This window comes from Stegostoma tigrinum, chromosome 28 (genome assembly GCF_030684315.1).
Source record: "Stegostoma tigrinum isolate sSteTig4 chromosome 28, sSteTig4.hap1, whole genome shotgun sequence".
In the NCBI taxonomy this organism is placed as follows: domain Eukaryota; kingdom Metazoa; phylum Chordata; class Chondrichthyes; order Orectolobiformes; family Stegostomatidae; genus Stegostoma; species Stegostoma tigrinum.
The window spans coordinates 39,185,375-39,201,408 of NC_081381.1; the positions used below are offsets into that span (position 1 = coordinate 39,185,375).

The 16,034-nt window shown below is 39.2% G+C and overlaps 1 protein-coding gene across 4 annotated transcripts in view; it reads left to right on the forward strand.

Moving 5' to 3' along the window:
* Positions 1-16,034, forward strand: part of mtor (mechanistic target of rapamycin kinase) — a 366,257-nt gene that overhangs the window by 135,135 nt on the left and 215,088 nt on the right. For all 4 annotated transcript variants that reach the window (XM_048561203.2, XM_048561201.2, XM_048561202.2 and 1 more), the window contains 3 exons: positions 1,788-1,930; positions 6,321-6,483; positions 9,723-9,868. In XM_048561203.2, the coding sequence (XP_048417160.1) occupies positions 1,788-1,930; positions 6,321-6,483; positions 9,723-9,868 (452 nt within the window). The remainder of the gene's footprint in view (positions 1-1,787; positions 1,931-6,320; positions 6,484-9,722; positions 9,869-16,034) is intronic.

Consider the following 16,034-nt stretch of genomic DNA (forward strand, 5'->3'; position numbering starts at 1 on the left):
GCAACACATTTCAAGATGGTACTTTTGAGTGTTAGCTGGCGAGTAGATGTGGAAAGAGGTGATCTGCTCCATAATTGTTCAACTCAACATTGAGTCCCAGAGGTTGTAAGGTCCCCAAGTGGAAGGTGAAGTGTTGAGCTTGCTGGAACACTGTGGCTGGCCTGAGACAGAAATGTTGGCATGACATGTTGGCAGTTATGCTTTGCATCCACAAGATTAAATCCAGCAATTTTCCAGACCTACTTGAGAACACCTTCCAAACCCACAACCTCTATCCCGTAGAAGAACAAGGGAAGCAAACTCAAGAGAACACCAGCAATCACAGGTTCCCCTTCAAGCCACTTCTTCACTGTCACTGTGTCTAAGTCCTCAAACTCCCTCCCTAACATTACTAGAAGTACCTCACATAGACTTCAGAGGCGCAGGGATGGCAACTTGCCACCGCCATTTTAAGATATGTAAGAATGGGCTACAGATTCTGGCCGTAGTAATGATGCATTCAACCAATGAACGAATTTCAAAGAAATGCATTCATTGAATTACTTTTTACAATTGCTACCACCATTAACACGATGCCACCAAACAGATCTTCCATCCCCCTGCATTCAGCATTCCACATGGATCATTCATCCCCTTATGCTAGTCTGATCAGTTCTGTAATTAACCCACAGCACCTTATTATGCAAGTCAGAAATGTAACAATTTCCCTTTTTGTTACCTCCACTAATGGACCAAACATACCTTCCACATTAAACATTCAGTTATTTATTGTGCTTTCAACTTTATATACATTGTTTGCTGCTCACATTGCAGTCTACAATACATTATGAATTTCAGACAGATCTAGGATTACTTTGCAGAGCACTTCTATTCAGTCCATGAGATTCTTTCAGTTTCCTGTCACTTTAAGTCTCCATTCACACTCTGCCCTCGGCCTTCTATTTTGATTCAGAGAAACGCAATGTAAGTTTAAGGAAATTCCTTTTTAGTATTTTTGCAGATTTCCCTCAGCAATGAATTTAGCAATTTCAGATCAGTACCTTTAGCACCAGTTTTTGGACAACGGCTTTGCATGTCCTCAAGAAAATCTTTTATTCTTTTATTGGTTCCATTGTCAGCTCCTCTCGCTCTACACTTTTCTCCCCAATGTTACTTGATTCTTCTGTTTCACACAATCACAGAATGTCATTTTTTTTTGTTTCTCTTCCACACACACACACACCCCACTACCACCGCAGCCCTGCTTACTTAAAATTTGCTTCAATTCTAACTTCTTCTAATTCAGAGGCAAAGTCATCACTTGGAAATGTTAATTTTGATCCTTTTCCTTGAGTTGGCTGCATGATTGAATTTTTTCCTCATTGTCTGGTTCTACTTCAGCAGTTCAGCAATAAAGATGAATAGAAGTAATTATTTGGGTCATCTAATTTATTAGAATGCTCTGTTGGTTTTTGCTTGATATTCTGTCATTCATTTGAAATGAAAATTATCATGGTTAAGTTTAGAAAGTACTGTCTATGATATTAATAATTGATTGTAAAGTACATTCTATCTTGTTCAGAAGAATAAGACAGGTATGAATGCTTTAAATTATTTTTGATATGTGAAATTGGTTATAAAGGCCATTTCCTTCATAAACCCCTTGGGTATTTTAGTAGTACTATGGTAATGAGTAACTTCATTCATGCTTAAGTTTCTTCTGGTAAAGTTACTGAGTCTTGAGCAAGAAACAGTTCCAAGAAAAGCCACAAAGGAACAATTGTATGAATTTTTGATTTGTGTTTCAGGCCTGGGGAGCTGCCAGAAGAGTTTCTAAAGATGACTGGATGGAATGGCTGAGGCGATTAAGTGTGGAACTGCTTAAAGAATCCCCATCACCTGCTCTCCGCTCATGTTGGTCTCTAGCTCAGGCCTATAATCCTTTAGCTAGGTAAAAATTCCAGCTTAGTGTTTTGTGATTGTTTATTAAACATAAGTTTCTGAGCAATATTTGGGTCAATCAGTGATGGTATTGAGCTATCAGCATAATTGTACTGACTAACACACATGAAGAATGCTAGAGACTTCAAGGAGCTCAACTCGTCCCACAAATGCCAACCCTGTCACCACACCTTTTCACCATGATAAAGTGCTATTGAATTTTTGGTGGTGGAGGAGATGAGCTCGATATGTTCACACTGAATTAGGAATCTTTGGTTCTTGGCAGTTAATTGAGAAGTTTTTGAGGCTTTTGAAAAAAAAAAGATTCCTTAAGTGCTCTTGTTTCAATTTTAAGATCATAAGACCATAAGACATAGGAGTGGAAGTAAGGCCATTCACCCCATCAAGTCCACTCCGTCATTTAAATCATGGCTGATGGGCATTTCAACTCCACTTCCCTGCACTCTCCCTGGAGCCCTTGATTCCTTCTGAGATCAAGAATTTGTCGATCTCTGCCTTGAAGGCATCCAACGTCCCGGCCTCCACTGCACTCCGTGGCAATGAATTCCACGAGCCCACCACTCTCTGGCTGAGGAAATGTCATCTCATTTCAGTTTTAAATTTACCCCCTCTAATATTAAGGCTGTGCCCACGGGTCCTAGTCTCCCCGCCTAATGGAAATAACTTCCTAGCGTCCACCCCTTCTAAACCATACATTATCTTGTAAGTTTCTATTAGATCTCCCCTCAACCTTCTAAAATCTAATGAATACAATCCCAGGATCCTTAGCTGTTCATCATACGTTAAACCTACCATTCTAGGGATCAACTGCGTGAATCTCCGCTGGACACGCTCCAGGGCTAGTATGTCCTCCCTGAGGTGTGGGGCTCAAAATTGGACACAGTATTCTAAATGGGGCCTAACTAGAGCTTGATAAAGCCTCAGAAGCACATCGCTGCTTTTATATTCCATCCCTCTTGAGATAAACAACAACATTACGTTCACTTTCTTAATCACGGACTCTACCTGCAAGTTAACCTTTAGAGAATCCTGGACCAACACTCCCAGATCCCTTTGTACTTCTGCTTTACGAATTTTCTCACCATTTAGAAAATAGTCCATGCCTGTATTCTTTATTCCAAAGTGCAAAACCTCACAGTTACTCACATTGAATTTCATCAGCCATTTCTTGGACCACTCTCCTAAACTGTCTAAATCTTTCTGCAGCTTCCCCACCTCCTCAGTACTACCTGCCTGTCCACCTATCTTCGTATCATCGGCAAACGTCGCCAGAATGCCCCCAGTCCCTTCATCCAGATCATTAAGGTGAACAGCTGCGACCCCAACACTGAACCCTGCGGGACACCACTCGTCATCGGTTGCCATTCTGAAAAAGAGCCTTTTATCCCAACTCTCTGCCTTCTGTCAGACAGCCAATCCTCAATCCAAGCCAGTAGCTCACCTCGAACACCATGGGCCCTCACCTTGCTCAGCAGCCTCCCGTGAGGCACCGTATCAAAGGCCTTTTGGAAGCCTAGATAGATAACATCCACTGAGTTTCCCTGGTCTAACATACTTGTTACCTCTTCAAAGAATTCTAACAGGTTTGTCAGGCATGACCTCCCCTTACTAAATCCATGCTGACTTGTTCTAATCTGCCCCTGCACTTCCAAGAATTTAGAAATCTCACCCTTGACAATGGATTCTAGAATTTTACCAACTACCGAAGTTAGGCTAATCAGCCTATAATTTTCCATCTTTTGCCTTGATCCTTTCTTAAACAAGGGAGTTACAACAGCAATTTTCCAATCATCTGGGACTTTCCCTGACTCCAGTGACTTTTGAAAGATCACAACCAAAGCCTCTGCTATTTCCTTAGCCACCTCCCTCAGAACTCTAGGATGTAGCCCATCGGGGCCAGGAGATTTATCAATTTTTAGACCTTTTAGCTTTTCTAGCACCTTCTCTTTTGTAATGCCTACCATACTCAACTCTGCCCCCAGGCTCTCCCTAATTGTTGGCATACTACTCATGTCTTCCACTTTGAAGATTGACGCAAAGTACTTATTAAGTTCTTCAGCTATTTCCTTATCTTCCATCACTAGCCTTCCAGCATCAATTTGGAGCGGCCCATTATCTACTTTTGCCTCTCGTTTGTTTCTGATGTATTGAAAGAAGCTTTTACTATCATTTCTAATATTACTAGCTAGCCTACCTTCATATTTGATCCTCTCCTTCCTTATTTCTCTCTTTGTTATCCTCTGTTTGTTTTTGTAGCCTTCCCAATCTTCTGATTTCCCAGTGCTCTTGGCCACTTAATAGGCTGTCTCTTTTTCTTTGATATATTTCCTGACTTCCTTTGTCTAATCCCACCCCAGATAATCTTTCTTTTCTTTGGGATGAACCTCTGTACTGTGTCCTCAATTACACCCAGAAACTCCTGCCATTGTTGGTCTACTGTCTTCCCCGCTAGGCTCTGCTTCCAGTCGATTTTCGTCAATTCCTCTCTCATGCGCCTGTAATTACCTTTATTTAACTGTAACACCATTACATCCGATTTTGCCTTCTCTCTTTCAAACTGCAGACTGAACTCTACCATATTATGATTGCTGCCTGCTATGTGTTCCCTTACTTTAAGTTCTTTTATAAAGTCTGGCTCATTGCATAGCATTAAGTCCAGAATAGCCTGCTCCCTTGTGGGCTCCATCACAAGCTGTTCCAAAAAGCCATCCTGCCAACATTCCATGAATTCCCTTTCTTTGGATCCACCGGCAACATTATTCGCCCAATCCACCTGCATATTGAAGTCCCCCATGATCACCGTGACCTTGCCTTTCAGACATGACCTATCTGTTTCTCGGTGCATCTTGCGCCCCTGGTCCTGATCACTGTTAGGAGGTCTGCACATAACTCCCATTATAGTTTTTTTGCCTTTGTGGTTCCTCAACTCCACCCACACAGACTCCACATCCCCTGACCCTATGTCATTCAGTGCCGTAGATTTAATTTCATTCTTAACTAACAAGGCAACCCCACCTCCTCTGCCCACCTCCCTGTCTTTTCGATATGTTGTGAATCCTTGGATGCTTAACTGCCAGTCCTGAACTTGCTGCAACCATGTCCCTGTGATGCCTACCACATCATAATCATTCAAGAGGATTTGTGCTACTAATTCATCTACTTTGTTACGAATACTACAAGCATTTAGATAAAGTGCCTTAATGCTAACTTTCTTATTATTAGAGAGATTGGAAGTCCTGAGATGTCTTAAGCTATCCTTCCTTTTTGCTGTATTCCTAGTCTGCCTCAAGCTTAAACCCACCTGTACACATGCTATCCTGTAGCTTATCTTTCCATTTAACTCCATACTCCCTGTCTCTTTCACTTTCCCTCTCCCCCCCACTTTTCGAAATTATTCCTTTGTGATGTTTGTTTGGGACTCCATCTCCAGCAAAGAAAGTGGGCAGGCTAATTAATCCCAGACCAGTGCTGTTGTCAGTATACAACCAGCCCGCTGTTGACAGCCAGGATGAGTGTTGGGAAGGAAGCCTGCCATTGAAATATCCCAGTGCCAAATGACCAGCATGACGGATGAAAGGGAAGTGTTGATTAAAATAAGAATGAACAGAGGAAAAATAAATTGTGAGCAACTGTCATTGTAAGGGAAAAATACTTTGGACAGGAGCTGTATAATATTGATGCTTATCTTACTTGAGAGATGTATCTTTGTCAAAATTACTTGAGTGAAGAACTGATATCTGCAAGATGTGAGATGCTTTAGCATACACAATAACCACCATATTAAGTTGTAAGTAAATGACATTGAACACTTTTATACTTTTACTGATACAGGTTACATAATTTTGAATATTTCCTCCTTTTTGCACACACAGACTTGAAACTCAAAGGATTACAGTTGCAAGTTGGATCTAAGCTGAACTAAATTAGTGTTCATACTGGCAAGAACCTCTGCACAATGTCATTCTGTTTACCCCACATGATGAGATAACTTAACTAAATGTAAATCTAATTTACATTTTTCCTAAAGTGTTTGAATTTTCCTTGCTCATGGGCAGAAATGTAGTGAAAACTAGATCAGGCTTGGCTGTGAAGGCCCTGTCAGTTGTTGAATAAGCTGCTAGCGTTTGTTTAGGCTCATGTTGAACAATTGCCTTTTGAGAAAGTGTCAGTACATGGAGAGCTCACTGTGAGCAAAATTGGACTGACCATAAATAAATCTGCTTGAACAAAAGCAGACTGCTTTTTTGATGAATTTTTAAGGTGTCCTTTAATCTGAATGAATATGCATTATTTAACTAAATTCTCTTCCATTTTTGACATGTGAATAACCTGTTTTTCTTTTCATTTCTAAAACTTGTTTAACCTTTTATTTCATGCAGAGACCTGTTTAATGCAGCTTTCCTATCATGTTGGTCAGAACTGCATGAAGCGCAGCAAGATGAGCTGATCAGAAGTATTGAGCAGGCTTTGACTTCTCAAGACATCGCCGAGGTCACACAGACGCTTTTGAATCTTGCAGAATTCATGGAACACAGTGACAAGGTGAAAAAAGAGCCTAAACTTGACAGTGTCAAGTAGTTTTGACACTCTCTCTCTCTGACTCAATCTCTCTCGCTCTGTGTCATGATCTCTTTATCCCCATCTATCTGCCTATCTCCTCCTTGCCCCAATTTTCTCACTGTCCTCTCCACTCTGCCTGTCCCTTTCCTTCCTTTCTTTTTCTCTCACTGTCTGCCTGCTCTGCCCTGCCTCTCCTTCCCCCACCTCTCTGTCCCTGCCTCTTCTTCCCTCACTGTCACTATTTTTCTCATCTATTTCTCTCTGCACTCCAAACATTCATCAAAATCTACTTTTGAGTAAGCTTTTGTTCATCTACTGTAATGTTTGTCTTCTTGACATGGAATCAAATTTTGCTCAAAAACACTCTTGTGAAGCTCCTTGAGATATTTTGCCACAATAGGTAGGTTCTACAATTGCAAATTGTTTTTGATGCTTTGTTTGCTTCCTTCCTTATCATCTTTCCCATTCTCTAATCACATTTTTATTTTTAAAAAAATGCTACTGAAGTGGCAAATTAATAATGCAATTGGAAGTGTCACTGCTGGATGGGAGGATAATTGTAATAAGAATGTAGAGATGCTTCAGTATGTTACAGACAGTTGAGTGATTAGGCAAATGTCTAGCAGGTGATCCATAATGTGATAAATATGAGGGTGTTCATTTTTGTAAAAAAGACATAAAGGCAGATTAATGTCTGAATCGCTTGAGAAAATGGAAGATGCAATGAGACCTGGGTGTCCTTGTATACCAGTCATTGGAAGAAAGCATATAATTGCGGCAGGCAGTGAAGAAGGCAAATTGTATCTTGGTTGTCTTAGTGAAAATATTTAAGTACAGGAGCAAGGATGGCTTGCCGCAGTTATACAGGGTCTTAGTGAAACCACAGCTGGAGTATTGTATGCAGCTCTGATCTCCTTATCTGAGTAAGGATGTTCTGGTTGTGTAGGGCTGTTGCACAGGTTTACTAGACTAACTCTTGGGATGAAGTCTCTGGCATCCAGAGCGAAGGGCCATTTAGGACTGAAATGAAGAGAAATTTCCTCACCCAAAGTGTGGTGAGCCTGTGAACATCTCTGCCAAAGAAAGCAGTTGAAATCAAAACATTGAAAGTTTTCAAGAAAGTGTTAAGAACTATCACTAAATGAATCAGGATACTGAGAGAAAGTGGGAATGGAGTCCTGAGTCAGGTGATCAGCTATATTGACTGGCTGAGCAAGCTCAAAGGGCCGAATAGCCTTTTTAACCTATTTTCTACGTAATTGGACTGAACACCAGAATGGATGATAGTCAGCACCACCTCTTTTCACTAATACTACTTTAGCTATTAATTTAAACTACAAATGGTGGCCTGACTAAGGTTACGGAAACCATGGCCATCTTGAGGGAATTTGTAGATCTGAGTGACTGAAATTTTATTACATATACTAATAAAGTTCTTTTTACTTTTCTGATCTATATTTTGTTGTCTCAGCTAATACAAAGGAGTGTGCACTGAGGTAAAAAGCTGCAAGTAGCGGCTTGGAAATACTGATATAAAAGCCTGTTCCTGTCTTGATACTTTTAATGTTTTTCTTAGGCATCAATAAATTTGGTTTATCTAGTCCGTTGAGCTGTGCTTCTGTATTTAGAAGATGTAAAACATATTTACAGTGAGTTTTAAGATCCAGACATCTTACTGTTTAGTATTTCCCCTCGCATACACAAGATTTAAGAGATTTTAAAAGAATAGCAGTGGATGGGTCATTGAACTTGGAGCAGTCCCCTTTTATCTTTGAGGTCTGACTTCTATTCATCCAGCCAAAGTTTATCAACATTTATTTGTCTAATTATTTTAAAAAACTGATTGAAATAAATTGAGCTTGACCAATTTCTGTCTGCTCGCAGTAGATTACATCTCTGCAATACATAACTGAAGAGTTTGAAAAGAAATATCTTTCTCTTGTCCTTTATTTTCTTCACTTAACCTTCAATTTTGAACTGTTTGTTCTCCCTTTCAGCATTTCTCTTGCCCACCTCCGCCTTCTATTTTTCTTCCTCTCCATCTTTCTGTCTGTCATCTGTTCTAGTTTCCCATCTCTTGTGTCCCTCTCTGCTTGTTTCATATTTTTCTGCTAGCATCTACTTCCTCTGTTTCTCATTGTGAGGAAGGGTTCTGAGGAAAGGTCACCAGACCCAAAACGTTAACTCTGTTTTCTCCTCCACAGATGTCGCCAGACCTGCTGAGCTTTTCCAGAAACTTTGTTTTTGTCCTCTGTCTTTGTCTAATTTCCAAACTGTCTTTCTCCTTTTTTCTTTGCATTTGGTGGGACTAAAAATATGGATGGAGATTGTGTTAAGAGAGATTACTGAGTGGCAAAAAATAGTCGTTAATACAGTCTGGAGACCGAAAAGGTGTAGATAAGACTACCGACAGAGCTGTGGACCAGCCCCAGCAGCAGGCGAGTTTCTGATTAAACAGCACACATATCTGTTGAAGCTCAGAAACAACCTGGCCTTTTGGACCCTCTAGTCTGTTCAAGTATTCAGGCAAATCATGGCTGATCTGTAGCTGAACTCCAATACCTTTGCACCAAAAAAACCTGTCAATCTCAGTTTTGAAATTTTCAAATCAATTATCCTAGACTCAACAGATTTTTTGGGGAAGAAGGTTCTAGATTTCTACATCTTGTTGCAAAGTGTTTCTGGACATTATCCGTGCATGAATAATTGAGCATTAATTTTAAAGTTATGCTCTTTATTCTGGACTCCATAACAGTAAATAGTTTCTCTCTACCTACTCCAGTCTAATTCATGTAATATCTTTAAAGGATAATCTAATCAAGGTGTTAATCTTCTGTATTCAGTGGACTACACAACCTGTCTCCATAATGGTACCCTTTCATCTCTGGCATTATTCTGAAAAATCATGTTCTGCCACCAATCTTCTGATATGGGTATAATTTTGCCATGCCTTGTGACTCTGAAAAAAATTGTAAATGTTTCTTCAGTATCTATTTTGAGTGGAATTATAAATATTATTACCTTTCTATATAAATATATATATTTTGCAGGAAATCAGCCCCTTTGGGGGTTTCATTCAGATACTATATGTGCAAAATGTAAAATATTGTGTTTGTTGTTTTTCTGCCTCATTTATCAACATGATGCATTCAAACATGTGCTGAAACGTTTGAATAAACTCCATTTTGTCAACAAATGACTAACTCCTTAATTTCTTTCAGGGCCCTCTACCACTGAGAGATGATAATGGCATTGTCCTCCTTGGAGAAAGAGCCGCGAAATGTCGTGCTTATGCCAAAGCCTTGCATTATAAGGAGTTGGAGTTCCAGAAAGGTCCCTGTCCAGCAATTCTGGAATCATTAATCAGGTAAGTTGAACTGCTTTATCTAAATAAGTGTCGGAAATTCTTGCTCTATCGTTTTAATTTTAGTGGCCAGTCAGAAAAATAATTATTGATGTTGAACCTTTGGATCAGGGGCTATAACTAGTTAAGGAGTGGGACCCAATTTTGGCCCCTTGGTCTCCACAAGAAACAGATCTCCATGTTGCACAGGTGGAAAAAGTAGCTGAGCTGATACAATTTAAGACATGCTTGGTAATTGAGATTGCAATTTTATAAAGAAAATTAAGTTAGCAACCATTTTACCATTGTGACTGTGCAAGCAGCTCGAGGTGCAGTTTGGAAGACTGTAAAGCATATTAAAGCCATGTGTTGTCAGTTTACTCCTCCACGTTGTGCTGATTTGAATTTTTACTGAGCTCAGTACATCTCCACTCTAAACGAAAGCTGGTTTCTTTGACTGGTCAATTTTTTTTTAAGTTTCTAGAGAGAGCCTGTACAAACTGAATTGAAAATGAACATGACTAAACTGTTCAGCGATAAACAATGAATGAAATGAGCAGCCACCTTTGCTTTATGACCCTGTATCAGTCAAGAGAGCCTATGTCTGTCAGAATTTGCAGATAAATGATGTATTGTGTTTACATGATTTTATATTAGCTAGATTTCTAACCTAACTTGCTTCTTTTAGGATTACATGCATATGTTCAGAGAAATCTCAGTTCTTAACATGCTTTCAAGATTTTAATTGTGCCATCGTTTGAAGTGTTACATACGTTAATATTGGTTTGGATATTTTGATATGTTTGTCAAGTTTACAGATCAGAATAAATCTTTGTATGTTCAAGGCCGTGTGATAGTTGTATATGTATTTACCCCGAGGTTCTGGCTTATTTGCTGAATATAAAAGAAAGTTACTGATGCAATTATTTATTCAAGGTAAGGTTGAAAAATCTTATCGAAAAAAGATAATTTCTGATTTTTTTCAAAAATGGACAATAGCTGGTGACTAATGGGGTCCTTTGCAGTTTTCAAAATAAGACCCATCCATTCTAAAGTTTGAAACTGTTATTTTCAGTAGTGTTTTGCTGATTAAAAGAAAAGTTTCATGGAAGCTGCTTCATCTGTAGCAATCAACATTCCTACGTTTGTCATATTTAAAATTTGAATCTTTGTGCAGAAATTTGTTTTGAAGGTGTGATGCAATATACATAAACAAGATGCATATTTCAATTAGATATTAACTTCTGTTTCCCGTAGCCTTTGTCTTTTTTTATTGCATTACATCTCAGTTGATACTGTGGTTAAAATTGTCTTTAAATTGCCTATAATTTGAATGAAAGAAACAGTGAAATCTGTTACTTTCCATTCAGGAATGTCACCAAAAAAGTGCTTTTGAGGGATAGGATTTCACTCTACTGTGGTACATTTGGGTTTGTATATCGTGTTAAAATTTTCTGACCAGGTTTATGTAAGAGTAGTCATATGTTATTGGAGAGCTTGGGAAACCACAGCTCAACATAAATCTGCACTTGAAGAGATAAGTGGGAGCTTTAACTGTATGTAATATAAAGAAACAAGACAGGTGTAAAGTTACAAATGTGATGATAATAAGAGTCAAGATTTTAAAAAAAATTATTTTGAACTTGTACCCCTGAGGGTGCTGCTACTATCCAGAAGGATAAATGAAACCTCTCATTGGTCACTGTCCCTTAAAAAAGATACCATCCAATTCTACTGTTTCAATGTTGCATTGACTTGCATTAACCGCATCTACTTATTCTCAAAGACAAAAACAGTATCTACTGATGGCCTCCATGTTTGCCCCGGCAACCTGCTGTTCAATATTGTTAAGACTTGTGCTCATTTGTCCTCTATTTAAATTATGTTTTTAATTGCCTAGAATAGATTGCTTTATGGAATATGTATTTTAATTCTGATCAAGGCTTATTCAGCTGCCAACAACTTTTGGATTTGGATGATAATTTAATTGTAATTCATGCTTCCATAACAAAAGTACATTAAGAATTAATGTCCAAGTTGGAATAAAGCATGTACAAAATTCTGCTAATATAACTTGTGGTTTGAAGTTTTGGAACACTAGCTTTTGCTGTGTTTGCAAACTAATAAAGGGGAAACAAAAATAGAGATGCTGGAAAAGCTCAGCAGGTCTGGCAGCATCTTCTCTCCCACCCTATCTGTTCCACTATCTATCTGCGATCACTGCCCCTCCTCTCTATTTATTTCAGAGCCCCTTTCCTCTCCCTCATTTCTGAAGAACGGCCCTGACCCTTTCCTGCTTCTCTGATGCTTCCTGGCCTGTTGTGTTCCTCCAGCTCCACACTATGTTACTCCAGAAGTGATGTGCAGGTTTTACTGTTCATACTTTATAATTGTGCTGCAAGTGAAATAAAGATTAGGCCTTCACTTAGGATTAAGTTAGAAAATTAATGTTTAGTGCCATTTGAGACTCCTTGTCATGTGTCAATATACAGTAAGACTTGGATAACACCCAGGCTTGGGCATATAAGTGACACATAACACTTGTATTGTACAAGTGGTAGAAAATGGCCAACTTCAACAAGAGGGATTCTAACCATTTCGCTTTGGCATTCAATGTCATTACCATCATTGAACTCATCGTGATCATGTTGAAAATCAAAATTAGAATACTGATTTGTGGACTGACTGCTATTCTAGACAAAAAACAATTCATTCATTCAATTTCACTAATAATAGAAAATAACAATTTATTGTCAACATACTTAATTTTGACAAGCAGGAGAGAAAGGAAAAGATTAACTTGCATGGTAGTAGGTTAGTAAACCCTTCAAACTCATTGCTGCCCACCACACAGGGACAACCTTCATCAAAGGCATTCACCTCTTCTGTGACTATTCAAGTTGTAATTTTCTTTCTTATCATTCTCAACATCCCCTTGATGCTTAGCATAGTTAATTGGTCCATTGCCCTTCTGTTTCCTTTGTCATTCCCTTCTACCTGGTGATCCAACAGAACAAGTGTATTTTCAGTAATGGCTCATCCTATCAACACCACAACATCATCTCCCAAACAAAAAATCCACCTTCAGATCGCAATATGATTCTATAATTAACTCCTTTTCATCCTTGTTTACATTATGTCTTTTGGAGTGCTGGGGATAACTTCCAAAAATACCACTCCAATCGTTAAACTACATTTGATGGAAATTCAGATGTGGAGGATGATATATTTGGTTTGCAGCTCGAACAATTTTACATCAGTTATATTCTGTAATGAAGGTATCCTCTGTTCCTTAAGCATTTCTCAGTAAAATAAGTTTGTACAGAGACAGCAGATAACAAGCTGTAGAGCCGGATGAACACAGCAGGCCAAGCAGCATTAGAGGATCAGCAAGGCTGACGTTTTGGGCCTAGACCCTTCTTCAGAAATGTCTACAGCCCATTTCTGAAGAAGGGCCTAGGCCCGAAACGTCAGCCTTCCTGCTCCTCTGATGCTGCTTGGCCTGCTCTGTTCATCCAGTTCTACACCTTGTTATCTTAGATTGTCCAGCATCTGCAGTTCCTACAATCTCTGAACCAATTTTAACCCCTCTGCGAAGGATGCCTACCCTGAAGAAGTTACCCATCCGGAAAAAACCTCAGTGGATCTCTCTCCAACTGCAACTCTCTCGTAATCTCTTTGGCCTTGAAACTGCTCGACCACATCTTGAAGCAAACCAGGTACTACAGCCACATCACCTTTCTTAGCACCTGCGTACAGAACTAGATCATCCCCAGTGGACTATAGTCCACATTCAGGCCTTCCCAATTTGTCCCCAACCATGACAATATCTACCCTCATTTCTGAAGAAGGGTCTAGGCCTGAAACGTCAGCCTTCCTGCTCCTCAAGCAGCTTAGCCTGCTGTGTTCATCCAGCTCTACACCTTGTTATCTCTTTGTGCAGAGACAGCTCAGTTCCTACATTGCTTGGGCCAACTGTATTAAATTCTAACTATTTTGCCTAAATTGACAGACTTCTGTTAATGTGAGAAAGGTGGCCAAAATAAAGATTAAACCTGTCATTGATGTATAGTAGGAGGTGCACATAGGTGATGTCCTTTTTTGCATTGCCTCTAGTGGTTGTTATATTGCATTTGGTCTGATCTGAGCAACTTAATATTGACAGTAGAGGAACAGGAAAAGAAACTGGAGAAATTAACTTTACTACAGAATTTTTCTTGTAATTCTATACAAATATGGATGTCAAATTATATGAAACAATTAGCAAATATGCTGTTAATTTAGAATTTAAGGTAGGGGGGTGGTTTGGGAGGTTGGGTGTGGAATATAGTTTGGTTTTGATTGTCAGCTTCACAATGTAGCAGTTCTTTTACCCCAGTAAAAATATAGTGATCCTATTTATTTAGCATTTCTGAGGAAAGCCTGAAGTCAAAAAAGCGGAAGCACAAGCCTGAATTTGCTTGTCTTGGCATGATTGCATGTTCAAGTGCAGTGTGATTTGTGTGATGATAGACTGCTTAATGGTTCTATATGTTGTTTCTGTACCTTTTAAGATTGTTCTTTCAATGAAATGTCAATTCAGAAAGAGGCTATATAAAATACCAATTGCCAAGAATTAGGAGTTGGTGTAATCCTATTTCCTACACTCTTCACAGTGTCCAATATATTTTCACAGAAGGGCTGTGGTTGATTTATCTTGAGTAGCATCTTATGTAATGCATTCTATTCACTATATTAAACCTTTTTTTATTAAAATGATTGCTTAGATCCTCTCCCCTTTTAGAACTGATGTTAACTTCCAGACTTTCCAATGGCTGAATCGTCATTATTTCAGTATGGATGGGAGTTGTGATGGCAACACTGTGGAATCCCCATCATACCAGACTCTGAAGAAATTGCACAGAAAATTGAAGATTTCTCTGGGCAATTCCCTTATTCTTGGAACCCTTTGAAAATCTTCATTAAAATTGGAGAATTCGCAGGATTCTGTTGAAACTAGTTAACTAGTTACTCAGATAAAGGGAAACTATTAAATACATAGTCTAACCCCGAGTAGATATTCAACTGACCCTACACTTACCTCAATGAATCCAACTGTACTCTCCTCTGACCACTTACATCCTTCCCAAACGGACACTGGTGGGATCCCCTCCCACCCACACACATGCACTCTTTCTGAACCTAATACCTCTTTTGCCCCACTCCAGATGTGATTCGCCCGTACCAGGGAGGCAAGAAGCTAATCGGGAGTCACATATATAGCCATAGAAATGGCTATTTGTTTGTCTAACTGTCAAAATTCCTTGTTACCATTGCTTTTTTTCCTTCTCTTCCTCCTCATCACGTACAGCTGTGCCACCCATGGTTCCATAAATGTGGTTGTGATTGCACTCCTCTGATTAACCAGTGCTTTCAATAGTATTCAAAATAAAAAGCCAGTTAGCAAGTGAGACCTTGGAAGACCCCAAGCCAGTTCTCTTGCACTGCCTAGTGGTTATCCGTTCCCATGTTGTTTCCATGTTCCTAGCCTGCAGTATAACCACTTATATGTTAACTCCTCGCACATATGCTCATCTAGGTCTTTAGTAGCATCTATGACTCCCTAAATATTACAGGCCATGCATTCCACATAACTGAGCTGTGATACATTGACTTTCCTTGACTTATGTTAACTATATTTTACTTTGATGGACTTAAAAATAATCTTAGAACTATTATTAAAACTGACTAGTGCTGATAAATCCGATCAATACTTAATACTCTTTACTAGTTGCTGTAAACCTTACTTAAAGAATCCCATTTCCGTGTGAACCTAATTTATTGTTGACTCTGCTTGAGTCCCACTCTGGTGTGGGCCCCTCACTGTGGGTTGAAAGATGGAACTCCCCGACACAGTTTATCAGATGACTTTTCAATTCTGCAGTACACATCATTACCTGAGCTATATCCACAAATGTCATTCAGATATTGGATAATGATGTGGTAGGAACCCTGGCTTATTTTCCTGATCCCAGTTCTAGGTCAATCATTGCAGCATAGTTAATGTTAGTTTATGTTACTAACTCATCACAGCCTGGAAATTAGATCTTAAGTTTCAAGGCTGAACACTATACCAGTGGCTTCTTTACCACTTGGGCTTCTAGAAAATTAGAGCCTTCATTTCTGAGTTGATTATGCAAAGTCACAAGTG